At 46.9% G+C, this 27,997-nt stretch overlaps 2 protein-coding genes across 4 annotated transcripts in view; one reads left to right on the top strand and one right to left on the bottom strand.

Moving 5' to 3' along the window:
- Nucleotides 1–9,760, bottom strand: part of hdac11 (histone deacetylase 11) — a 230,610-nt gene extending 220,850 nt beyond the window's left edge. Inside the window, exon 1 of one of the 3 annotated variants that reach the window (XM_038812720.1) lies at nt 9,670–9,760. In XM_038812720.1, the coding sequence (XP_038668648.1) occupies nt 9,670–9,683 (14 nt within the window). In that variant the 5' untranslated portion in view covers nt 9,684–9,760. The remainder of the gene's footprint in view (nt 1–9,669) is intronic. The other 2 variants (XM_038812718.1, XM_038812719.1) reach the window with 2 other exon arrangements.
- A 16,446-nt stretch (nt 9,761–26,206) lies between these two features.
- Nucleotides 26,207–27,997, top strand: part of nup210 (nucleoporin 210) — a 164,504-nt gene continuing 162,713 nt past the window's right edge. Inside the window, exon 1 of the mRNA XM_038812717.1 lies at nt 26,207–26,913. Within this exon, the coding sequence (XP_038668645.1) occupies nt 26,756–26,913 (158 nt within the window). The 5' untranslated portion in view covers nt 26,207–26,755. The remainder of the gene's footprint in view (nt 26,914–27,997) is intronic.

Raw genomic sequence — 27,997 nt, 5'->3', positions numbered from 1 at the left:
AGGGGGGCGGCTAAAGCGACGTCTGATGCGTCGCTCTCGACTTGAAATGGTAACGTCTCGTCGACTGCGTGCATCGTGGCCTTGGCGATGTCAGCCTTAATACGGTTGTAGGTCTGGTGAGCCTCGGCCGTCATGGGAAACACAGTGGATTGAATGAGTGGACGGACCTTGAACGCATAGTTTGGGACCCACTGGGCGTAATAAGAGAAGAACCCCAGGCATCATTTGACGGCCTTGAAGCAATGAGGAAGGGGGAGTTCCATGAGGGGGCACATGCAGTCGGGATCGGGCCCTAGAACTCTGTTCTGGACCATATAGCTGAGGATGGCTAAGCAGTTCGTGCTGAATACGCACTTCTCCTTGTTATAAGTTAGGTTGAAGAGAGTGGCGGTGTGGAGAAATTTGGCACGTTTGGCGTCATGGTCCTGCTGATCGTGGCCACAGTCGGTGACATTGTCCAGGTACGGAAAGGTGGCCCGCAGTCTGTACCGGTCAACCATTCAGTCCATTTCCCGTTGGAAAACCAAGTTGGTGACGCCAAAGGGAACCATGAGAAAGTGGTAAAGGCGGGCATCTGCTTCGAAGACAATGTATGGGCGGTCCGCCTTACGGATGGGGAGCTGGTGGTAGGCGGACTTCAGGTCACAGTTGACAAGACCCGGTACTGTGCAATCTGATTTACCATATCAGGTATGCGTGGGAAGTGGGTACGCGGCGAGCTGCGTGTACCTGTTGATGATCTGGCTGTAGTCCACAACCATCCTGTGTTTCTCCCCAGTTTTCACCACTACCACTTGGGCTCTCCAGGGGCTGTTGCTGGCCTTGATAATGCCTTCCCGAAGCAGTCGCTGGACTTTGGACCTGATGAAGGTCCTGTCCTGGGCGCTGTACCGTCTGCTCCTGATGGCGAGGGGTTTGCAATCCGGAGTTAAGTTTGCAAATAGAAGAGGTGGGTCGACCTTTAGGGTTGCGAGGCTACACACAGTAAGGGGTGGTAGGGGCCCGCCGAATTTCCGTGTTAGGCTCTGGAGGTTGCACTGGAGGTCCAGGCCGAATAGCAGGGCAGCGCAGACGATGGGAGGATGTAGAGGCGGAAGCGGCTGAACTCCACGCCCTGGACAGTGAGAGTGGCTATGCAGTACCCCCAGATCGCCACGGAGTGGGACACGAAGGCCAAGGAGGTTCTCTGGTTTGCAGGGTGTACCGCGAGGGAGCAGCACCTTACCGTATCGGGGTGAATGAAGCTCTCGGTGCTCCCGGAGTCCAGCAGACAGGAGATCTCGTGCCCATCAATTTTCACGTTGGTGGAAGCAGTTAACAGGTTGTGTGGGCGAGACTAGTCAATCGTGACCGAGGCGAAACGCGGCTGGTCGTCGATGGTGGCAGGCGATGAGGTGCCCGATGGGCATAGTTCCTGAGTCGGGTACGATGGCGGCGCCCACAGGCCGCATGTGTCGTGGGGAAGACAAGATGGCGGTGCCCACGGGCCGCACATAGTGGGGGTCGAACAAGATAACGGCGCCCATGGGCCGCACGTGGTCCGAGGAGGGGAAGATGGCGACGCCCACTGGTCGCACGTGGGTGGAGTCGGAACAATAGCGGCGACTGCGCGGGCCTGGCACACCGCAGCAAAGTGTCCCTTTTTTCCACAGGCCTTGCAAAGGGTGTTCCGGGCCAGGCAGCGCTGTCGGGGGTGTTTAGGCTGCCCACAGAAGTAACATTTGGGACCCCCGGGTTGGTTGGCTGCCGCGCGGCACAGGCGTGGGGTTGGCTGGGGGTGGTGGGGGTCGCTGGTGAGGTAGGTCCACGATGGGGTGGCCGTCTGCGTAGTCCACGATGCGCAGGAGAGGTGGGCCGCGCGGGCGGGGGCGTAGGCCTGGATGTTGCGTGAAACGACCGTAAGCGAGGGTGTTAGCTTTATTGTCTCCGCGAGGTCGCGTGTGGCCCCTTCTAAGAGGTTGTCGGATGTAATCGGACCCTATCCCTGTGAGAAAAGCATCTCTCATGAGCAGGTTTGAGTGTTCCGTGGCCGTGATGGCCTAGCAGTCACAGTCTCTAACTAGGGGAATCAGGGCACGCCAGAAATCTTCCACTGATTCACCAGGAAGCTGACGACGAGTGGAGAGGATGTGCCTGGTGTCGAACGTGTTAGTCTGCTGAGCGTAGTTTTCCTTCAGTAGCGCCATAACTTCCGCGTAGGTCGGCACATCCTGGATAAGTGGAAAAACGTTGGAACTCAGCCGCATGTAGAGGATCTGAATCTTCTGAGCTTCTGGAATTTCGTCAGGTGCAGATCCGATGTATGCTTCGAAAAAAGCTAGCCAATGTTGAAAGTCCTTTTTGGCGTTGTCTGATTGCGGATCCAGCTGCAGGCGATCCGGCTTGATGCGGAGGTCCATCTTCTGAAAACATGGCATAATAAATTGATGCATGATCAATTACACAAAGACAAGAGTTGGATGCAATCGAGGCTTTATTACACTAAGATGTGTGGCCTCCTATAGCAGCTGGCGAAGTGGCTGCTGTACAGGGAGCACACATATTTATACTCCGCCTACTGGGCGGAGTCAGCAGGGACCTACCCCCATACCTGTAGTACAGGGCCTTACCACAAAACACCTACACCAACATCCTCTATATACAATATATACATCAGTGGTGACTACCACAACACCATGCAGCCATGTTTCCATAACGTTAATTATATCATTCCCATTTACCTCTACTTGTGCCTTCAGATCATTATCTTGTTACAAATGCTGGGTGCATTCAGGTCAAGTGCCCTTAACTTTGTCTTTTTGACAACATTCCACATTCGACACATACTCAATGTTTTGCTTTGTCTCTCCTGTCTCCTAGTCCCACTACTACCTCCGGTTAGCAACATTACTTCCTTCCAATTTGGACCACACGTCAGGTACCCACCCCTTGCCAAGCTAGTTTAAACACACCCCAACAGCACTAGCAAATCTAGCTGTAAATATATCAGTGCCAGTCCTGTTAAGATGTAACCTGTCCATCTTGTAAAGTTCCCACATTCCCCAGAACCGGTCTCAATGCCTCAGAAATCTGATGCCCTCCCTCCTACACTGTTTCTCCAGCCATGTTTTCAATCTATCAATCCTCTTATTCTTATGCTCACTAGCACGTGGAACTGGGAATAACCTTGAGATTACTGCTCAAGGTCCTGCTTTTTAGTTTCCTTCCTGAAATCTTTCAGGTCCTCATCCCTCTTTCTACATATGTTGTTAGTACCACGATTTCTGGCTGATCACCCTTCCCTGAAGGATATCCTGCAACCACTCCGTGATATCCTTCACCCTGGCACCAGGGAGGCGACAGGAGTTACATTTACAGACACAGAAATGCCTGTCTGATCCCTAATTATGGAATCCCCTACTACTATTGCCCTTCCATTCTTCATCCTCCTCTATGCAGCTGAGCCGCCCGTGGTGCCACAGCTTGGCTCTGGCTGCACTCCCCTGAGGAGCCATCACCCTCATCAGCTTCCAAAATGGAAAACCGATAAGCAAGTGGGATGGGATGAAGTGTTAAAAATTGGCCAGGTTGGATTTGTCCTGCTTTTTGTGTGCCGGGCATATTCGAGCAATTTCCAACATTGCCAATGTTTTGGCAGTATTGGAAGGAACAGCTTGCTTATGAGTGCAGCTAGTTCTGGAACTCAAGTCTTCAGTACTAGAGCCGAATTGTTGTCAGGACACATAGCCTTTCCAGTATCCAATGACTTCAGCCATTTCTTGAAATTGGCTGAAAACTGGCAAATGTGGTGGTCAGGATCACAAAACAAGGCCAAGATAGATCATGCACTTGCTACTTTTGGCTGAAGACAGTTACAAACGCTGCAGCCTTGTTATTCATTTAACTCTGTGGATTCTGATATTACACACACTGGCCCTGAAATTATTTAATTCTCTGGCTGCCTTTATCGAATTCTATGGCCACAATATGATTTACTTAATTTATATTAGGGCCTAAACTTATGTAATTATGTGGTTCTTGTATTAAACATTTAATTCTGTGATTCTAGTATAATTTAATTAATTATTTTACTTTGATATTACTTCATTTTGATACTTAGTTGATCAGATCAGATCAGCGTGAAGGATAAATAAAGAGGCACCAAAAGTTAAGTGAAGAGGTAGAAAACTGCCAGTAAAAAACTTATGAAAACAACCTACCAAACCGCGGCACCGTGGCACAGTGTTTAGCACAGTGTTTAGCACTGCTGCCTCAGAGCGACAGAGACCCGGGTTTGATTCCGACCTCAGATGATTGTGTGGAGTTTGCACATTCTTCCCTTGTCTGCGTGGGTTTCTTCCGAGCGCTTCGGTTTCCTCCCACAGTCCAAAGATATGCAGGTTAGGTAGATTGGTTATGCTAAATTGCCCCTACGTGGGATTACGGGGATAGGGTGGAAGGTTGGGTCTGGGTGGGGTACTCTTTCAGAGGGTTGGTGCAGACTCGATGGGCCAAATGGCCTCCTTCTGCACTGCAGGAATTCTATGATAACTGACCTGCCAATAAGAAAATTTAAATAAATAAGGCGACCAAATCAATCAACTTAAACTTGTTGGAATATTTTTTCCTCAGTACCTGACATTTCAAGGCCCAAACTAATATTTTCTACAACTATGATTAATTTCCATCATTGAATTGCCTCGTGTTTGCCTTAATACCTTGATTAGGGTTTCTACTTGAAGATTTCTACTTCATTTGTTGATCATGATCATTCAAATACAATAAGGTAATAACTTTACTAAGAAAAGCTCTTTTCTTGAATATCTTTCCATAAGTTTTCCAGTTTACTACACAGCAGGTTACTCTGGTCAATCTCAGCCTTTCAAATTGCGTCATTTAAATATGCAACTTGGTTTGTGATGCTGCCTTCTCTTTCTCACAGTATCAGATTCAAACATATTATGAGCACTATTTTCAAGGTGTTCCTTGAACATCCAAATGTGAAATAATTCTAACTCGCTAGTCTGCACTAAATCTGGTACAGCCTGTTCTCTTGCTGGTTTTAAAACACTCTTCCAGAACACTGTCGCGAGCATTTCCTAGAAATTTACTGAATTTAGAACTTGAGCTGTTTTGCTTCCCCCATTGCATGTAAAAATTGAAGCCATTCATTATATATTTGATTTGATTTATTTATTGTCACATGTATTCAAAGAGTTGTTCTGCATACAGTCAAGGCAGATCGCTCCATACATGAATACATAGAACATATTATGAATACACAATGTAAATACATAAGACATCAATTGCAAAATACAGAATAGTGCTACAACTGTAGAGAAGAAGTGTAGAACGATCAGTTCAGTCCACAAGAGGGCCATTCAGGGGTCTGGTAACAGCGGGGGAAAAGCTGTTTTTGAATCTATTGGTGCTTGTTTTCAAACATTTGTATCTTCTGCCCAATGGAAGAGGTTGGAAGAGAGAATAACCCAGGTGGGAGGGGTCTTTGATTATGCTGCCCGCTTTCCCAAGGCAGCGAGAGGTGTAGACAGTCAATGGATGGGAGGCGGGCTGGCGTGATGGACTGGACTGTGTTCAAAATTCTCTGTAGTTTCTTATGGCCTTGGGCCGATCAATTGCCATATCAAGCTCTGATGCAGCCAGATAGGATGCATTCTATGGTACATCTATAAAAATTAGTAAGAGTCATTGTGGACATGCCATATTTCCTTAATTTCCTGAGCAAGTAAAGGCACTGTTGTGCCGTCTTGGTCGTAGCATCGACATGGGTGGACCAGGACAGATTGTTGGTGATGTTTGCACCAAGGAACTTGAAACAGTCAACCATCTCCATCTCGGCACCGTTGATACAGACAGGGATGTGTACGACACTTCGCTTCCTGAAGTCAATGACCAGCTCCTTTGTTTTGTTGACATTGAGGGAGATGCAGGAAATAGGCTTCTCTGGCCTCTACATATACATACTGCCACTACATCACTATTATCAGGAGGCCTCAACTCAAAATCACATGGTGCACTAGGAGGCCATCCAGTGCATCATGTCTGTGCTGAGACTTTGAGAGAGCTTTGCAATTAGTCCCATTTTTGTTCTCTTTCCCCCTTACAATTTGTTCCCCCTATAAGTTGATCTCTAATTTATTTTGAAAGTTACTCATGGTTCAGTTTCCACCAGGCTTTAAGACAGTGCATTCTAGTCTTGCCTCCTTGTTCCTTAATTCTACTGCCTGCTCACCTGACTGAAAACCTTTCTCCCGACTGCAAGTTTTGACTTTTATCAATATTGTTCCTGCTTCCCAATTCTAGTTAAACAACAACTTGCATTTATTGAGCCCCTTTAATGCAATAAAGTGATCCAAGAAATTTCACAGCAGCATTATCAAACAAAATCTGACACCGAGCTGCTCACAAAGATATTAGGACTCGTGACCAAAAGGCATGAACATCTTAAAGTGAATGAGGATAGGTTAAGGGTATCGTGAGCAAGGCTGAGGTGTGATTAGTGATTGAATCCAAGAATTTAGAGCCAAGGCAGCTAAGACATTGCCACCAATGATGGAGCAATAAAAATCAGAAAGGCACAAGAGGATCAGAGAAATGCAGAGACTTGGGAAGGCTGGAGGATGATGAGGAAGTCATTGAGGGATGAGAACAAGGCTGAGATTTTCAAAATCAAAGAATTGGTGGGCCTTTCTAAAAATCTTATAGCTTCCAGTTTGGTCCCAAATCTCTATAATAAAACAATACATCAAAATAAGCTGAATTCACGATTCTGACTCACTTCTTTTATTCCTTGCACTATATGCATTTATGTACAGAGCTCATATCTGGATAACAAGCTTTGCCCTGACATTTGACTCAATGGTGCTCTGGTCACACTTTCTGACAAAGCATACTTGTTCCAAACACAAGAGATGGGTTTCTCCAGTCACTCCTGTCGGCAGTATACCTTATAGTCCTGCCGATGGAAGACCTGTTGACGGTGGTGAACTAAAGACCCTGTTACCAGCCAATGGCGATCAGCCTCCACCCCGCCCGCATCATATTCTGGTTGTGGGATGAGATGGCATAGAGCGGATTAGCATGGAGTAGAGCATCGCCACCCAATTTAGTTTCTGGTGAGGGGAATCATTCCATTTGCTCCCCCATAATATGCTGCCCATTGTTTCCTGGTCTTGCTCTTCTTGAACAATGGTAAAATTATAAACAGGATAAAATAAGATTCTAGGTGAGATAATGGGGAGCAATAATGGAGAAAGGGTCCAGAAAAGGGTAAATTTTAAAAGTTAAGGACAAAAGTCAAGGCAATAGTACAGGACATTGACGCGGGTAATAACATCCAGAATGTGACTCGAAGGAACAGAGTGTACAAATATAACTGCACCACCAAATACGTTCAGAGTTGAGAAAAAATGGGAAAGAAATAAAAGCTTCTTTATTTGAATGCATGCAGCATTTGAAACAAAATAGGTGAAGCAATGGCACAAATAGAAATAAATGGGTATGATCTGATAGTAATTTCAAACATATGGCTCAAAGTGACCAAAGCTAGAACTGAATATTCAGCAATGTTTGACATTTTGGAAGGATAGGTGGAAAGGAAAAAGCAGGTGGGGTTGCTCTGCCAAAAAAGAGTGAGCTGTGTACTGGAACTCAAAATGATTTTCACTCAGAAGATCAACATATAGGGCATAATTTAACAAATTGGGAACAAAGTTCCATAGCGAGTACGTTTAGCCGAGTGTATCTCAGCACTCACAGCGCCGAACAGCCCCGTTTTGTACACTGAGGAACTCCACTCGCAGGAACTCTCCAGTGTAGGTGGAAATCGAGTTATCATTTTTAAATGATGTCCCGATCTCCGAGGCTCCCAAACCGACCCCCGACCCCCCAACCCGAACACACTATGGGAGGGCCCGGACCCCCGCAACGCCCCCCAACACCCACGCAGAGCACTCCCGGCTTGATCATGCGCAAGCACAAAATGCCAGCTTGGCACCATGGCAGTGCCAACCTGGCACCCAGACATTGCCTATACCAGCTGGCAGGGCAACCTGGGCACTTTGGAATTGCCAGGCTGGTACCCAGGTGGCCCTGCCAGGGTGCCAGGCTGGCACTGCCAGGGCGCCCAACTGGCACCAGGGTACAAGCTGTTTTGGATCTTGTACTTTGTAAAGAGGCAGGATTAATTAATTGGTTACTGACCCTCTAGGGAAGAGTGGCCATATCATGATCAAATTTCACAGTTTGAGGGTGACACATTGCATCTGTAACTCGTGTCTTAAACTTAAATAAGGGTAATTATTAAAGCATGAAGACAGTGTCGGCTGAAGTGGACTGGGAAAAAAGGTTAAAGGGTAAAACGGTAGAAAAGGAATGATAAACATTTAAGGAGATGTTTTATAATTCTCAAGGATGCATTCCATTGATGTTGATTCCTGAGATGAAGGGTTGTCTTATGCAGAAAGCTTGATTTAATTGGCCTTTATTCATTGAAGTTTAGGAGAATGAGAGGTGATCTTGAAACATGTAAGATTCTGAGGGGGTTTGAGTGTTGAGGGGGATATTTTCCCTTATGTGGGCTGTGGGGTGGGTGGGGGGTGCGAGATAGCAAATAATCTAGAAGTAGGATGCATGGTTTCAGAATAAAGGGATCGCCCATTTAAGACGGAGACGAGGAGAATTTCTTCTCTTCGAGGATCCTAAATCTCTGTAATTCTCTAACCCAGAGGGCTCCGGAGGCTGAGTAATTTAATATATTCAAGGCTGTGACAGATATATTCTTGAAATATGGGAGAACAGATAGGAAAGTGGAGTTGTTATGGGCCAGTTTAGCACAGTGGGCTACCAGCTGGTTTGTAATGCAGAACAAGGCCAGCAGCACGGGTTCAATTCCCGTACTGGCCTCCCCGAACAGGAGCTGGAATGTGGCGACTAGGGGCTTTTCACAGTAACTTCATACTTGTGACAATAAAATATTATTGTTATTATTATTGAGGCCAAGACCGGTGCCAGAATTCTCCAGCCGTTGCGATTCACTTTACCCGGCGGCAGTACACCCCCGCCCACAGATTCCCCAGTGGCATGTGGTGGTTTAAATAGGAAATCCCATTGACAAGCGGCGGGAGTAATGAATCCCCCCCGTCGACCAACGGCCCGCCGCCGAGAGACACACGGCTGTGGGGCCGAAGACTCCAGCGCCAGATCAGCCAAGATTTTGCTGAATGGCAGAGCCGGCACTGTATGGCCTACTCCTTCTCCTATTCAATAGTTTCTCAAGCATAGGAGTCAATAAAGATTATTATTTCTCCTTGAATCCAACAGCAACTACAAACCCCCAAACAAATTGCAGAGTTCCTGGGCACAAGCTGAATGCTGCCTTCCGGGATTTAAATAACACAGGTGATTGACAGTCGCTTTGAAGTGCAGAGGAATTGGCACGTACCTGTCAACAATGCGCGCTGACAGCCACCCGGACAGAGAGCCAGCTGCTGGAGTGAGCTCTGGCGATGTTCAAACTCCGGCGGACAGAGAGGGAGAGGACCTGGGGCTGACAGGAGCTGATAGAAGGCTCCAGCTTTCTCCCTCCCGCGCGGTGTGGCCCCGGCCCTCCCGCCTCTGGCCAGCGCCCCCCCCCACCCCGAGCTTCGATCGCTGCCCCGACAATATCACCTCAGAAAGGTCATGCTGGGCGGTTGTGGCCTGAAGGTGAAGGCTTCGCTGTCAGTAAGCCGTGGGGCCCTCGGTTGTGCGTCATCACGCACCATCTCACGCCGATTGTGCGCGAGCCAAACGTCACCAGGGGCAACGGCGGCGGTTGACGCTGCGCGCGATGCCTGTCTGCTGCTTCACTGTGGCTCTGGACGATGTTAATCTCGACTTTGTCTCCCCTGCCGTGTCAGATCTGCCGAGATTGTCCAGCATTTTTCTGTTTGTGTTTCAGACTCGGGCATTCGCAGTAATTTGCTTTTAACTTAATGTAAGTAAAGTTGCCCTAGTCCGAGAAGGGGCTGCTTTCCCCTTTGGGAGCTGACGGGTGGTCACCACACCTCAGGCCAGGGGGAAGGTTGAGAAGGTTAAATAGCCTCAGCCGGGTACGGGGTTTGAACCCGCGCCGCTGCCACTCTCTGCATCTCCATTTAGATTAGCTAAACCGCCATTATCTTAATGTAGTGAATGGGCTGCTGGCCGACCAGTTGCCTCAATGCCAAGTGTCCGTTTTGGAGCACCTTTTTTGCAACGATGTGAGTTGATTGCCTTTCACCGCTGCAGGCAATCGAAGGCAGCCTTTCGTGTTTCTGGCCAGGCCAGGAATAACCACAATTTAAGATGTACCAGCAGCTTCCAGGCTGTACATTTTCTTTCTAACCAGCGTTGGCGCTTCAATGTTTTTATTTATCTTCCCGCACCTGGCGGTGCACTAAGGCAGACTTTCATCTGTGCCCCCATAGCTAGGTTTCTTTTACTGGAACAGGTCGTTACCCTGTCACCAAAGGCTTACAGCTTGAGAGGTTGCACTCCGCATCAAGTGCAGTTGACCAGGAGTCTCTACCGTTCTTAATTGCAGCCATGGGCCTGTTGGAAGGGTTTTGCAGGTTGATACTCAACCGGTTGGCCATGTTATGAAAGCACCTCCTTGGCCATCAAGTCCTGGGATGGAACTCAAATCCAGACCTTCTGGCACAGAGGGGCAGACATTTCCACTTGAGCAGTCTCTCAACGTCAAGGGTCATTTGCTTCCACTCTGGGGAAGTGGGTTCTGCGGTGGTTGAATAGTTTAATCCTGGATTGGCAGACTGTGCACAGGTTTGGCTTGTGGTATTTGATGAGGTGGGTGGGATGCTCTGGATTCTGTGCACTCCTGTTGTTTACGCTTGCCATCCGCGTGGTCCACTCTATGATGCTCGAGGTGATTGGCGCCCTCACGGATGCTTTGCACATTGAGGCACTCTCAATTACGACACGAAAGTTAGGTCAGTAATCAAAGGTTTTAATAAGCAGTGAACAATGGCAGCCTCCATGAGAAGTGTGCTCGCAAAATGGAGTCTCATCTTAAGTACTGTTTCCCAGGGGGCGTTGCCAGAGGCGGAGTCCCCCAGGGTTCCAAGCCTCTTAAAGGGACAATGTATTCCGATCATCACAAGCCTCTTAAAGGGGCAAGGTATTCCGATCATCACACACATGCATTCTCCCTCAGCGGTGTGCGGACCCGAGCCGTGGGCTGAAAGCCTACTCACGCTGACCCAGGAGCAGATGTTCTTTTAAAACACTGGAGTCTTCCTGCCTGGAGAGGCAGCAGAGAGCATGTATGCTGACCTCACGTGTTCTGGGCACGAGAGAGATGCCTCCATTTTGTAGCTGCCAGCTGTGAACTCCAGGGCCTCTGGTGAACAACCCATGAAGAAGACGCTGAAAATAGGAACAAAACAGCATAAAGATGATTATTTGAGGTGTGAGTTTATTCATTGTACTGCTGAAAATCAGGATTCAAAGTTCATGTGTGTTACATGCAGGTAAGCACTGGCAAATGAAAGTTTAAAACCCTCAAAACGTCAAAGACATTTGAAGACTAAACATGGTGAGTTCAAAGACAAATCTCTTGATTCTTTTCAACGGATGCAGTGAAATCTTAAATCATCAGCTAAAGTCATTATCAGAAATGTAACATTGAATAACATGAGCGCCAAGCAGGCTCACCTGTCACATTAAAGGTAAGTGAAAATGGTGGGTCGGGACTTCCAGTGGCGGTTCACATCAGGTGGCTCTCCTCTGAACCAGGACAAAAATAGGTACCATTATTGAATTTTGTCTAAATTTCAAAAGAATAAATCCCTCGACAGCCAAAAGAGGGTAACCAAGTGATTGAACCATCATGAAAAGATGCCAGCGAACGGGAACTCGAGAGGCCGAAGAGACGGCAGACGTGGCGGAGAGAGCCACGACCAGTAGGCAGACGATATAGGGGACCCACGAGGCGAAGGAACCCCGGCAACCCACGAGAGAGAGCGGCCAACGACCCGAGTATCCACCAACACCACTTGGAGACTGATGAAAGAGCATCCCGATGAAGGAGCTGGAGGTCATGAAGGAGGCGATAAGGATAGAGATCCAGGTGGCGGTCAAAGTGGCGGTACCAGAGACAGTGACCACCATGAAGGCATGACAATCGATGAGCTGGGGAAAAAAGTGGCAACTGAGGAGAGGATGATCCTCGACCTGGAAAAGGTCTCGACGGACCAGAGCGACAGAATCATCGCCCCGGAGGCGGAGGTAAAAAGGTTGGTGACTGTCCAGTGCAACTTAAGGGGAAAAGCCGAGGACCAGAAGAACAGGTCCCAACGACAAAACATCAGGATCATGGGCCTGCCAGAAGGCATTCAGGGCAAGGACCTGATGGACTACGTCACCCAAATGCTGGGCAACTTAGTCGGGAGAGACAGCTTCCCAAACCTCCCACAACAGAGCGCACAGGTCCCTCAGACCGAAACCTAAGGCCGAGGAACAGCTGAGGGCAATTATCACAAAGCTCCACCGATACCAGTACTATGAGAGGATCCTGTGGTGAGCACAGCAGACAAAAGCAAGCGCTTGGGAAAGACATAAAATCAGAATCTACCAGGACATTGGTGCAGAATTAGCAAAACTCAGGACCGAGTTTAATCATGTTAAATCGGCCCTATACAAGGACTATGCTGCTCCCAGCCAGGGTCTGGTTCACATAAGAAAAAGAGGAGCAATACTTCAACTCCCCAGAGGAAGTGAATTAATTTGTCAGAACCAATGGCCTGACAAGGGACAGATACGGCAACGAGAGTTGTTCAGGGAAAGACTCTGAAAGAACAAAAGACTCATTGGACAGTGAGCATGTTTGCACAGGACTGTGCTGCCTCGTTCCGATCACAAAGGGAAAACTGGGTCTTAGGAGCAGGAACTGGGGAAGGCAGGTGAGGGTTTAGATGGGGAGATCAGGCAATCAGCTGGCAGTGGGAAGGTGCGAGACTAGCCCAGGGAGGAGGGCCACAACACTAGCAGAAATGTTTTTTTTAAATTTAGATTACCCAATTATTTTTTCAATTAAGGGGCAATTTCGCATGGCCAATCCACCTACTCTGCATATTTTTGCGTTGTGGGGGCGAAACCCACGCAAACACGTGGAGAATGTGCAAACTCCACACGGACAGTGACCCAGAGCCGGGATCGAACCTGGGACCTCAGCACTGTGCTAACCACTAGGCCACCGTGCTGCCTACACTAGCAGAAATAGCTAGCATGGGAAGACAGAAAGCATTTCCCAGCAGGGAGAGAGCGCCTGATCGGGGGCAGGGTGGCACAGGGAAAGGGAAAGCATTGGGTGAGATGGGGAAAGGGCAACACGGAGGGTGGAGGAAAGGAAACAAAAGGAACATAGTTAGGAAAAATGAGCTGGGTACCATACAGGCCTCGGCAGGGGGGGAACAGGCTGAGAAAACAAGATGGCGCCGGAAGCAGCCACTTTGGAGGGTCCCTAAACAAAGGGAGACTCAGGAGTGCAGGGGCACACCAACGTGGTGTACACACACCTGGCAGCCATGTTGGGTGCCCCCCTGGACAAAGCAAAACTCTGGAATGCAGGGGCCATCCACAAGGTAAGTATGGTTGATCCCGCAGGAGCGGGGGGGGACAAAATCGCCCCACTAGGATTATCGCCTGGAATGTCAGGGAACTTAACGGCCCAATGAAAAGATCCAGAATCTTCGCCCATCTGAGAAGCCTGAAAGTTGAAATAGTCTTACTGCAGGAAACACACCTGAGGGAGAAGGACTGACTGCAGGTAAGAAAGGGCTGGGCAGGACAGACGTACAATTCATGTTTCTGGACGATTTGTCATACAAATCAGCCATACTGATTTATAGTTGAATCATAGAATTTACTGTGCAGAAAGAGGCCATTCGGCCCATCAAGTCTGTACTGGCACTTGCACGAGCACCCTACTTAAAACCCATGCCTCCACTCTACTCCCGTAACCCAGTAATCCAACCTAACCTTTTGGACACCAAGGGGCAATTTATCATGGTCAATCCACCTGACCTGCATGAAACCGGAGCACCCGGAGGAAACCCACAAAGACACAGCAAAGACGTGCAGAATCCCCACAGATTGTGACCCAAGCTGGGAATCAATCCCTTGTCCCTGGCATTGTGAAGCAACAGTACTAACCACCGTGCTAACATGCTGCCCGAGGGTGAGGCTTAAGACTACAAGGACGGTTACGGATCAAGGGGGACGGTACATACATAATACAGTGCAGAAGGAGGCCATTCGGCCAAATCGAGTCTGCACCGATCAACTTAAGCCCTCACTTCCACCCTATCCCTGTAACCCAATAACCTCTTCAAACCTTTTTGGACACTAAGGGCAATTTAGCATGGCCAATCCACCTAACGTGCACATCTTTGAACATCATGGTCAGCAGTGTCCTAGATGGGGGATCTTTTACAAGCACTGGGAAAAGGCTGGCCGCCTACTGGCTCACCAGATGAGAAAGCAGGCAGCCATGAGGGATATACCGCAGGTGAAGGATAGCAGACTGGTAATTGAGCAGAAAGAGGTCAACCAAACGTTTGAGACCTTCTGCTGAGGACTGTACACCTCCAAACCCCCAAAGGGGATGCGAAGATGAAACGGTTCCTCGATGGACTGGACATGCCAATCGTGGGGACGATAAGCGGGGAGAGCTGGCAGCACCAATAGGACTGGGACAGATCATGGAAAGTATCAGCTCCATGAAAGCACCAGGACCCAATGGTTCCCGGTGGACTTCTATAAGAAACTTGCACCAACCCTGGCCCCGCACCTACGGGACATGTTCGCAGACTCGCTAGCAAGGGACACCCCCTGCCTCCTACGCTAACACAGGCCACGATATCACTGAGACCCAAAAAAGACAAGGACCCAACAGAACGTGGATCATATAGACCTATTTCATTGCTGAATGTAGACGTGAAGATACTCGCAAAAGTCCTGGCCAAGAGACTGGAGAACTGTGTACCAGAGGTTGTTGCAGAGGACCAGACGGGCTTTGTCACGGGTAGGTAACTAACTGCGAACATCAGGTGGCTGCTGAATGTAATAATGACCCATTCTGGGGAGAGAACACAAGAGATGATGGTCTCCCTGGATGCAGAAAAGGTGTTCGACCGAGTCGAATGGAAGAACCTCATCAAGGTGCTGGGGCGGTTTGGGCTAGGGACTGGATTCACCTCATGGTTGAAAATCTTGTACAATGCTGTCAAGGCGAGCATTCGGACCAACACCACCAGCTCTGAATACTTCTAGCTACACAGACTCACAAGGCAGGGATACTCGCTGTCCCCGCTCTTGTTCGCCCTGGCAATTGAACCACTGGCAATTGCTCTGCGAGACGCGAAAAGCTGGAAAGGTATACAAAGAGAGGGCAGAGAGCACAGTGTTGCTCTATGCGGATGACGTGCTCCTTTACGTCCTGGACCTACAGAACGGACTGAAAGCAATCATGCAACTTCTGAGAGAGTTTGGAGGCTTCTCAGGCTACAATCTCAACCTGGGCAAGAGCGAAGCATTCCCCATGAACCCGAACGCGGGAGGGACAAAGCTGGAGGGACTACCATTCAAACCAGCCTGAAACAAAATCGCTATCTGGGGATCCAGATAGCCCATGACTGGACATTTCTCCACAAGTGGAATCTGACCAGTCTGCCGGAGGAAGTTGGGATGCATTCCCGCTCACCCTGGCGTGGAGAGTGCAGACAATCAAAATTAATATACTGTTGAAGTTCCTCTTCACGTTGAGAGCTGTACCGATCTGCACCCCCAAGGCCTATTTCCACAAAGTAGACAAAATGATTATGCCGTTTGTGTGTGGAGAGGGGGGGTGGGGGGGGGGGAGAACCAGAGGATCCCTAAGACAACACTACAAAGAAAGAAAATCATAGGTGGTCTAGCCTTGCCAAACCTACAGAACGACCACTGGCCGGCCACAGCCAAGAGGGTGAGGGGATGGATATGAGAGCCAAACACAGAATGGGTGAGGTTGGAGGAGTTCTACTGCAAGGGAATTACCCTCCGAGCACTTGCCACGGCAGTATTCCCACCCCCCCCCCCCCCCCCCCCCCCCCCCCCCATCAAGGCACACACCCAGCTCAGTGGTGGTAGCCACGTTGAAGATGTGGAACCAAATGAGGCAACATTCCACTTTAACTGAAATGTCCTCCATGGCCCCCATCTGCGGCAACCACAAATTCCCGCCAACCGTGCTTGACGCCGCCTTTAAAAAATGGAGAAAGGATGGGGGGAACGCTAGCGGTTATCGACCTCTTCATGGGGGACAGATGCTCGACCTTGGATGAACTGACGGAGGACCTGGGCATACCAATGCGACAGGAGCTCAGGCACCTCCAAATTAAACACTTTCTCAGTAAGGAGATGGCAAATTACACTAGAGCACCGAGAGACGCCCTCCTAGAGGAGCTAATCAACACAGACAATAAGGAGGGGGGGGAACTGTGGAACATATACAGATGGTTGCGAGACAGGGCAAGACTACCACTGGACGAAACTAGAAGGAAATGGGAGGTTGAACTGGGGACGGAAGTGGGTTGGGGACTTTTGAGCTAAGCACTAAACAGGGCTAACTACACTTCCTCTTGCGCTAGGCTAAGCATCATGCAATTTAAAGTGGTGCACAGAGCCCACCTGACTAGAACCCGGATGCGCAGGTTCTTCCCGGAGGTGGAGGACAAATGTGAGCAATGCCAGGGAAGCCCGGCCAACCACGCCCACATGTTCTGGGCCTGCCCCAGACTTGCTGGGTTCTGGACAACTTTCTTCGAGGTGATATCCAAGGTTTTGGGGGTGAAGGCGGAGCTATGCCCGAGAGTGACAGTCTTTGGGGTATCGGGCTAGCCAGATCTTCATGTGACATGAAGAAGAGGACCGACGCCCTGGCTTTTTCATCCCTAATCGCACCTCAAAGAATCTTGCTCGGCTGGAGGTCGGCAGCACCACCCACAGCTGCAGACTGGCTGGCAGACCTGGAGGGATTTCTCCACCTGGGGTAGATCAAGTACACCATCTGAGGGTTAGACAAGAGCTTCCACAAAGTGTGGGGACCATTCATCAGCATGTTCCAAGATCTGTTCAAGACAAACAGTGACTAGGAAGAGAGGGGGGGGGGGGGGGAGAGAGAGAGAGAGGAAGACAAGGGAGGACACAAGAGACAGGGCTATGGGGGGAGGGAAGGGATCCCAAAGAAGGCACAAAACAGCATGGCGTGCAAGGGGAGGGGGCCACGGAGGCCCATCCCGCCCTGCCAATTTTTAAAAAAAAACCAACGGGGGGGGGGGGGGGGAGGAACCGTAAAAACATAAGACACAAACTTGGCAAAAATGGGTCCCAGGCTAAAATGTTTGAAAAACACTGGAGTAAAGCATTTGTTTCGGGAGTCTTTTGTTGGGCATGTGCAATGTGGCCTGCTCATCGCAGCTAGTCGAGCAAGACCAGTGCCTCAATACTGAGGATATTGACCTGGGAGAGGATGCTCACATTGGTTGGCCTGAACTGACTGGATTTGCAGGATTTTATCCTGCGGAGGCAATGTTGGTGACATCTTTGCAAGGATTTGAGGTGTCTGCTATACATTGTTTCTGATGCACACAGGAGGGCAGGGATCAAGGCTACTCTGTAGACCATGAGCTTGGTGCTGGGTTTGAGATCTAGGTCTTCAAACATTCTGTTCCTCAGGTGTCTGAAGACTGCACTGGCACATTGGAGTCAATGCTAAATTTTGTTGTCAATGTCCGAGAGGAGGCTCCCAAGGTATAGGAAATGATCCAAATTGTCTAAGGTTCACCTTGGATTTTGATGATCGTTGCGGGGGGGGGGGGGGGGGGGGGGGGCAGTTTTGTGTGGCAGGAGAGGGCTGATAGAGAACCTTTTGTTTTCGGATGTTTAGTTTGAGGCCCATTCCCTCATATGCCTCAGTGAATGCGTCGACAATGGTTTGTAGTTCAGCCTCTGAATGTGCGCGCTCACAGGTGTTGTCTGCGTATTTCAGCTCTATGACAGAGGTTGGGGTGATCTTGGTTGTGGCCTGGAAACGTCGGAGGTTGAATAATTTCCCATTTGTCCCGTAGGTTAGCTCCACTCCAATGGGAGCTTTAGGTTGACGGGGTGGAGTGCTACTGCGAGGAAGATGGAGAAGAGCATTGGTCCAATGACACAGTCCTGTTTAACCCCAGTTTGCACATGTATTGTGTCTGTAGTAGTTCAGTTATGTGGGATAATGGTTTGCATATCATCATGGAGCAGGCAGAGAATAAGCAGGATGTTCCACAATCCCTCATGGTTGACAGAGTCGGAGGCCTTTGTGAGATCAAAGAAGGCTATGTACAGAGGTTGATGCTGCTCTCTGCAATTTTCCTTGATTTACCGCACGCTGAAGATCATATCTATTGAGCCTCTTGAGAGTGGAAGCCTCATTGAAATTCAGGGAGGAGTTGTTCAGCCTCTGGGAGGGGGCAGTTGAGGAGTATTCTCACAATTACTGTGGTGGAGAGTAGGGAATCCTTCTGCAATTTCCACAGTCGGACCTGTCTCCTTACCAATATTGTCATGGCACTGCCAACATTGCCCAAGCAAAGCTTTTACAACCAATAACCTATACCTCAAATAATATTTCATAATCTGGGCCAGGCAGATGGACTGACTCAATTCAAATTCAGCATCGGAACAATTCAAATGTATGCCTTCCTTCCTCGGTTCCTGCAAAATCTTGACCCATCAGCAATATAAAAGCATCTCATTCTGGACAACACTTTGGCCTGAAATCTAATTTAAAGACAGAATACTGTGGAATGAAAATTGTCACTCACGCTTTACTTTTGATTTTAGAATCGTTTGTGTCATTTGGCATGTCACATTATGGGTATTGTAATTGTACAGGTGTAAGTGAAACCTGCATCTCTCACACACTTAGAATTCAGAAGTCCTCTATCCTTTTTTAAGTCTGATTGTCATGTAATACTGCTGTATTTTCCAGTGAACTAGATGTATCTTTCTTTCAAACATGCCTAGATTTTGCAGTCAACAGTGCAACAACACTCAGGCTGACCTCAAAGAAAGGCCCAACATGGCAAAAATCCTGGAACTGGCCAATATCTCTAGGTCCTGCCACCAAACCTGGCATATCACATCTTGGCAGAGGCAAGAGTGGAGTTGTACAAGGGTTCACATATGTCCAATTAACAGTCAGGTGGCCATTTAAATCAACAGTTGCCTCTGCTGAAGTGGTATTTTGGTAGGCCAGGAATGTGAAACAGGAGGGTGCAGATTAGAAGAGGTAAGAGGAGGTCTGAACCTGGTGGATTCATTTGGGTAGCCAGGTGTAATAATCCACGGGAGGCAGGAGTTCCGTCACCACACCAATATTTATTTACAATAACGATATTACAGGAGCAGCTACAAACAGTGCTGCTAGCAGTCCAGTCAACTTAAGACTGGCTCACAAAGCCTACACAGGTGCTTATATGGGCCCCCTCAATGAGCTATCATTGAGGGAGCTCATACTCCAATTGGCCAACCAATAAAGCCAATTGGAGTTCATTACACCAGGTAACCCCTTTGGAGAGGTACGGTAGCCCTTTGGAGAGCCTCTGGGGACAATCTTTTGGAGAGCTATGGCTTCCTTTGGGAGAGGTAAGATACCCTTTGGGAGTGTTAAAAGTGAACTTGATTCTGCACTTTTTATGCACAAACTCATTGGAATTGTCTGGCTGTCAGAGAACTGTTACAGCTAGCAAGTAGGGAATGCAGCTAATTCCAATGAAGTTTTCTCAGAAACAGCAAAGCAGGAAGTTAAAAGCACCGAATGCCTTCACTTTTAATTTAAATTTTCAGTTAGTGGGATAAATGATTATAATTATATATTAAGATCGATGCTAAATAATATAATGAAATAAAAATCGCTTATTGTCACAAGTAAGCTTCAAATGAAGTTACTGTCAAAAGCCCTTAATCGCCACATTCCGGCGCCTGTTTGGGGATATGGTTACATGCAATGCATCTGAGAACGAACCTCTGGGGGGTAGTTCCTGTCTCCTGCAGAGTTGCAATCGGCAACTCCATTGGGTGTTGCGATCCCTACCCAGTGACCTCATTAACACAGGGCTAAATTGCTGGCTTTGAAAGCAGATCAAGGCAGGCCAGCCTTGGTTCAATTCCCATACCAGCCTCCCCGAACAGGCGGCGGAATGTGGCGACTAGGGGCTTTTCACAGTAATTTCATTTGAAGCCTACTTGTGACAATAAGCGATTTTCATTTCATTTCATTAACTGAGGGCCAGAGAAGCTTCTGGCAGAGTGTGAAGAGGGATATAAGAAAGAGGCATCCAGAGACCGTCCCCAATGAAGACTAGACGCAGAGGCAGCGGAGAAGACTCAATTGCGGACCGGAGGACAGACGGCAGCACCTTCGCAGATGAAGGCCCTGAAATGACCAAGACTGCGAGGATTGGACCCGCAGCTCAAACCAGTTAATCAGCACAGGTAGTAAGAATCTTATAGTTGAGATAATTTGAGAGGATAACTTTTATTGTGTTTGAAAATAAATTTTGGTTGAATTGTGAACTTGTGTCTGTCCTTTATTCACCTCACAAATAAGGGCACCTAGGTAAAACTTTTGAAAAATAAACCGGTTGAAAGTGTCTGAAATTTACAGACAACACCTGGATAACCACATGTGCAGGACCTGTAGTCAGCAGGTGGAGCTTGAGATCTGGATTTTGTAGCTTGAACAAAAGTGGATGTCATTGTGGTCACTAGAGGAATAGAAAGGCATTTCTGCGACTGCGGATGTGATTCATAATAATCTTTATTGTCACAAGGGGCAGCACGGTAGCATAGTGGTTAGCATCAATGCTTCACAGCTCCAGGGTCCCAGGTTCGGTTCCCGGCTGGGTCACTGTCTGTGCGGAGTCTGCACGTCCTCCCCGTGTGTGCGTGGGTTTCCTCCGGGTGCTCCGGTTTCCTCCCACAGTCCAAAGATGTGCGGGTTAGGTGGATTGGCCATGCTAAATTGCCCGTAGTGTTCTAAAAAGTAAGGTTAAGGGGGAGTTGTTGGGTTACGGGTATAGGGTGGATACGTGAGTTTGAGTAGGGTGATCATTGCTCGGCACAACATCGAGGGCCGAAGGGCCTGTTCTGTGCTGTACTGTTCTAAATCTAAATCTTCTAAGTAGGCTTACATTAACACTGCAATAAAGTTACTGTGAAAAACCCCGAGTCGCCACATTCCGCGCTTGCTCAGGTACACTGAGGGAGAATTCAGAATGTCCAATTCACCAAACAGCACATCTTTCGGGATAACATGTTGCCTCCTTTGTACCAGGATTCAGGGTGTAAGTAAGTGACTGCAGAAAATTCTGAGGGGCATGGTGAACAGCCAGATGTCATGGTCCTCATCGGTACTAATAACTTAGGTAGAACGAGGAATTAGATCCTGCCAGCAGATATTAGGAAACTAGAAAGAGATTAATAAGCAGTCCTTTTTAAATTCTTTATCCTTTATAGGAAGTGGGTGTCACTGGCATGGCCAGCATTTGTTGTCCATCCCTAATTACTCTTGAACTGAATGGCTGACTAGCCCATTTCAGAGGACAGTTAAGAGTCAACCACATTGCAATGGGCCTGGAATTACATGTAGGCCAGGTAATATTGACAAATTTCTTTCTCCTAAGACATTAGGGAACTAGGTGGGTATGTACAACAATCAATGATGGCTTCATGGCCACCATTACTGAGGCTAGCTTTTCCTGTTTTGTACTTATTGATGTGGAAGAGGGACAATTTTTTTTTGTTTTCCTTAAAGTTCCTCTTAAAGCACACTTAAAGAGCCTTCTATCTTTAAGGTGGTTTTGTGAAGCATTACTGTGATAAGTAATCAGATGGTTGAAATTAATTTTTCAACCCTGCTTTCACTTCATTACAGCTTTTTTAAAAATATCCATCTAGACAGGATCTTTATTTAGCAGCACATCTGGAGGACAACACATCAGACAATGGACAACTCGCCCAATAAGACATTGGAGTATCACCCTAAATTAGGTACCTGAGTTCTGCTATGATAGTTAAGCCTGCAATCTTCTGCTAAACTACAAAAGTTCTTTACATATGCAAACAGTGGAGCAATTAATTAAACTCATAGGCTTTATCACAACTCAAGAATACCAATGTGTTGAGAGGCAAGCATGTAAAGTGCAGTCTCTTCCAGATACAATATCATGTAATCTGTTCATTGTGTATAATATCATACACTTTCAAATATAATCAATATTTTATTTTATTTACAACACCTCATGTTACTTAAATTCTGCTATGTTTGCCAACAATGATTTGGAGATATCTTGCTGAAACTAATTTTAAACAAGTTATACTAAATCTTTTTTAAGCTGATAGGAACTCACTTCCCTGCTGTCATTCTTAGCTTGTCCATTTAATGCACATTTTTCAGGTCTAGCTCTTGTCTCTCCTATCTCATTGCTTTACATTAAACTTGCTGTATAATAAGTGAATTGTAACAAATGCTTGGATAATTTAGTTACCCAAATAGTGCAAACGCTTCTTAAAAAATGCATCTTTATCGTCAATTAAAGAAGTCAGACATTTTAAGTTAGCAATGGAACAAACATTTTTTTGACTAGATAAATGTCATATGGCAGGATGTGGTGAGTTTTAAAGACAAACTGTTCAGTCACTTCCTGAGTTCTGCAGACTTATGATGTCTCGACACAACAAATGGTTGGTTTCCATTCCTGACCAATTTTAACATTCAATCTGTATAGAATATCACAGCCACCTTATTTTAAGGTGTCTTCTTGGTGTAATCAAGTGCCACATGCACTTATATCATATTAAATACCATGCATGGAAATATTTACAAGTAATTTTAAAGTTACAATAGTCCAATATACTGTTATAATAAATTTATAAAAGATGTTCCTAAAAGTCTAAGCATTTAACAGCAAAAAAAATTGCATTGAAAGTTCTTGGATGCCACCACTCGGGTGGAAAATAAACCATTTAATTAAAGACGCCAAAGTCCCCTCAATAAGTAGATGACCAGTTGAACCTAATAGCATATCATGGGTGTACTTAACAAACATTGACCAGGAGGAGTAGCAAAACTGTTATTAGGGGTTGATACATTTCTTAAATTGAAACCTGGATTATGACTTCTGGGAGGACAAATTTATCTTTGGTGAATATACCCAATCTTTCAGCTAAATCTCAACGGTAGCTTTTGTTAGAAAATTCTCCAAATGATTTATTGTGAGACATGACATATATTAGCAGCAAGGTTTTGGTTATTTTGGGTTGAAGAGGTATGTGAATTTTAATACATGTTGCATTTATCTTGATAAAACAAAGTTGGATGGAGAGGTTGCAGGCGTCCTCTGGGGGATCTAGGGCCAGAGGGCCCTGACTCACTTGTTGGCAGCCGTGCCGCCCTGTCCCATGTGCTGCCTGTGAGACGTGACCTCATCAGAGGATTAGGTAAAGATCTCCATATTTAGGACCTTACCGCAGTGCACTGCTGTGAGGCATGTAACGTATAGTTGGCTTATTTATTGCAGTACCTGTCAGTTTGTTCACACATAATGCACATGGCTGAAGACCTTTTGTTTTTTGAACAACCAGGAAGAGATCCCATAACCATTACAGCAGGAAGCATCCAAAAGGGAAATATGAGAAAATACACTAATAAGCAGTAAGAATACAATAGATTGCTACTCCACCCCCTCAAGACTCAAGACTCAGTGCAGTCAGGTATTCTTAGAGCTCATTTTTTATTCTTGTTGGGGTGTGGACATCACTGGCAAGCCTTCAGAGTCAAGTCACTAGTATTTGACAATTACATCTAGGTCAGACGAGGGTGATAGGTTTTCTTCCCTGAAGGATATTACATAGATATCCTTGGGACTTAGTGAGATAGTGGCTTGTGCTAGCGTTGGAGTAAGGCTGTCCAACCTGTTGGAATTTCTCCACCTGAGAAAATAAAATTCGCCATCTGAGGATTGGAAGAGGGCTTCCATAAGACTTGGGAACCATTCACCAACTTATTCCAGGGTCTGTTCGCGAACAGCCAATAGACCAGGGGAAGGGGCTCCACAGAGGGGCCACAAAAGACCCAAAGAATAAAGAGAGAGAAGGAGAGGGTGCTCCCATGTCTTATGGGGAGCCAAGAGCAAGGTCACATGTGAAGAAAGGACCTGACAGCAGGGTCAAATGGTCCTAGGGCAGAACGGGGACAAACACACGCCAAACTAGCAATGTACGGGGGGGGGGGGGGGGGGGGGGGGGGGTGCACCACCATCCACCCACCCCCTCTATGGAAACTTGTAAATAAAACCGGGGGACGAGTCAAGCCAATGTACATCCACAAGGGGGGCTAGGATAGTGACGAGATTGTCTGGGTACCTTGCATGCAATGCTTCCCGCTTTTTCTGATTGTACTGTCACATGTAAAAAACAATTACCCTAAAAATATGTAATATAAAATGCGAAACCAATAAAATATTTAAACAGTCAGAGGGTGAGGAGGGTTAGCTTATATTGGTGGGTGGAGGACGTTACTCCTGTTATTGTATGGTAGCCATGATGTTGGAGATGTCGGCTTTGGACTGGTGTGGGCACAGTGAGAAGTCTCACAACACCAGGTTAAAGTCCAACATGTTTATTTGGAATCACAAGCTTTTGGAGCGCAGCTCCTTCATCAGTGAGTCAACTGATGGAGGAGCTACACTCCAAAAGCTCATGATTCCCAATAAACCTGTTGGACTTAAACTTGGTGTTGTAAACTTTGTAGAAACAAACCGTTAAAATCTCAATTTAAAAAAAATGAACTCCAACAACCACACCATCTTTTTTGTGCTAAGTGTCATTTCAACCAGTGGAGAGCTTACAACTGATTCCCACTGGACTCCAGTTTTGTGAAGGCTCCTTAATGCCGCACTCAGTCAAATGCTGCCTCACTGCCGAGGGCAGTCACTCTCACATCACCCCTTGCTGCCCAGGCCCCAAGCTATGGAATCTCCTCCCAAAATCTCTGCCTCCTTTGAAAGCTACCTCTTTGACCAAGTTTTTAGTAGCCCGTCTGAATATCTTCTCATGCGGTTAAATGTCAACATTTTCTTGATAACAATGCATACAGCACTTCTAACGTACTGAAATCTCCCAATGTGTGTGACAGGAGCAATCAAAACAATGCTGTTGCACACCAAGAGATTCCCTTGGTTTTGCACCAAATTTAAATTGCTACCAGGATGTGGGAAGATCAAGTCAAATAGATCTGCTTTGGCAACTTTTCTTAAATTCAGCAGCTTCGCCTCTGACCAGAAAATCCAGTTCCACATATTCTGATGCGTCACCCACCTGAAATGTTAACTTGGCTTCACTCCTCACAGGTGCCCTTTTCAATTGAATAATTAAGGCGGCATTGGGCTGTATCAATATCATTTTTTTTAAGAAAACGAACAAACGGGCCACAAATAATAGAACCCCATTAATTTCAAAAAATAATATTTAAATAACGCCTTGAGCACACACACACAATGTCCTCCTCTGATCGTGTACCTGGCATTTTCTGCTACTCTGGTGAACCACGATGAAACAGATGTCCAATTTTCTTTTGCAGGGACACAAATGATATCACCTAAGTCATATGGAAACCCCCAAAGGTAATTTAATATGTTAAAATCATGATATTGTTCCCTCTCCTCTTTCATCTGGGATTTTGCACCTGTTTATTTTAATGGACGGGAAATCGCACGTTACCGAAAGCACAAACCAAAAGTTTGTCCTGCACAGTCTGATTATTGTAAACAGGAGCTGGCGAAAGATTATTCGGTGTTTAATTACTGTCCAGTTTTCACCAGGAAGTTCTCAGACTGCAGTCTCTAAGAGACGCTGAAAAACGATTGAGGAAGAAAAACACACACACAAGGACTTCCTTATTTTCTTTACACGGAATCGTGATTTCCCCCGATTTTGGATGGCGGAGGCAAGAGGAGGTGAAAGATGGAATAGATTTGAGTCTAGCGGCGAGTGGGTTAATAGGTCCATCCTTCCGGGCGCATGCGTTGGTTTTAATCACGGACTGCAGTTTTGAGGGTGGAGTGTCGTTGATCGAATGGTAGGAAAAGGCGGGTAGTTCTTGTGTGGAGGACAGAGGCAATGCCGGCTTGAAGCTGCTTTTTGCAAATACACTAAAAAGGTCTTAGTGAGAGCCGGCGGCGCTTGGAAGGCCGGTTGTTTGAAGCATTGTGGTGAAGGGCAGCACCGTGCAGTGTATTCCAGGAAGAGCTGAGGGAATCACTGGGCTTTGTCCTTGTAGTTTAAAAAAATTCACCATATACGTCCCACGCTTTCCGTTACTTAGTGAAACTTGTCTGTCAGAGGCAGTGTGACGAGTATCAGAATAACCCTGGCGGTTAGATAGATACACGCGGGTTATTTTGTATCCTTTAACTGCAACATGTCCGCCCGTCTTCTCAATTCTCCATGAGCAGGAGAGAGACTCGCTTGTACTGGTGGTGTCTGGGCCCTCGCCGAGTGAAACCATTCATTGCCCGTTTGGTACAAAACCCCATTTGTTTGCTTTGGTCTTGTCACCAGCCTTCATTTCGGACTTGACCTCAAGTTTGCCTCCATTAATCTTGTTATACTTTGAACTGTGACGAAGCAGAATATGGGTCTCTACTTTCACAACTGGATTTTGATTCTGGCGAGCTGCATGCATTTTTATTCTGAAGCCTCAAAACTGAATATTCCCAAAGTTTTACTTCCCTATGCTAGAAGCACAACTGTCAACTTTACCTTAGAAGCGGCGGAAGGATGTTACAAATGGTAAGAGTGACCAAACGACAATCTATTTTTTTGTTAAACGAGTGTGTTCACCATTTATTTTTCCCTTTGACATCCCGTGATGTGTAAATACAACAGTTGCTGGCTGAATCCCGTACAGTCACTTCCATTGAGCGCACGTGGAGTGAGTGAGTGGTTGCTTTGCTTGAAGGTTATACGCCATTTCTTCGTGCCAGACAGAATTAATATTAAAGGATTTGCCGAGTCTCGATTCACTAAACCGCGTAAAATATGCACTGGCCAACCAGTGGGCGGACTGTATAAGTATTCTTTCTAGTGTGCAGTGTAAATTCTCATGCTATGAACTTCACACAGCTTAGTGACAACGTCTACAGGTTAATCTCCCTCGTTTACCCCTGTCGCGGGCGCCCTCATTTTGAATTGCCTCCTGATTTTTAGAACTATGCAGTTTTGTGTATTTATCTATTTACTTGCTACTAAGTAGAGTCTCCGGATTGTACGGTTTTCACGTACTATTGTAGAACAACAGGAACACTTATTGCCTTGCTGGTTTGCTGCCTAATTTGGTCCAGTCCAAGAACACTTGCAGAAACTAAGAGCTCAGCAATTCAGGGGTGAAGTGGGAAAGCACTTTCTCACATACCCCACTCCCCTTGAAGAAGCACGTTGTGGATCCAGGTGAATTGAATATTTCATAGAACATTACAGCGCAGTACAGGCCCTTCGGCCCTCGATGTTGCACTGACCTGTGAAACCCCTCTAAAGCCCATCTACACTATTCCCTTATCGCCCATATGCCTATCCAATGACCATTTGAATGCGTTCAGTGTTGGCGAGTCCACTACTGTTGCAGGGAGGGCATTCCATGCCCTTACTACTCTCTGAGTAAAGAACCTACCTCTGACATCTGTCCTATATCTATCTCCCCTCAATTTAAAGCTATGTCCCCCCCGTGCTGGACATCACCATCGAAGGAAAAAGGCATTCTGTCCACCCTATCTAATCCTCTGATCATCTTGTATACCTCAATTAAGTCACCTCTTAACCTTCTTCTCTAACAAAAACAGCCTCAAGTCCTTCAGCCTTTCCTCGTAAGATCTTCCCT

Source organism: Scyliorhinus canicula, chromosome 11 (genome assembly GCF_902713615.1).
Source record: "Scyliorhinus canicula chromosome 11, sScyCan1.1, whole genome shotgun sequence".
NCBI classification, from domain to species: Eukaryota; Metazoa; Chordata; class Chondrichthyes; order Carcharhiniformes; family Scyliorhinidae; genus Scyliorhinus; species Scyliorhinus canicula.
This window is presented reverse-complemented; position numbering and strand designations above follow the sequence as displayed.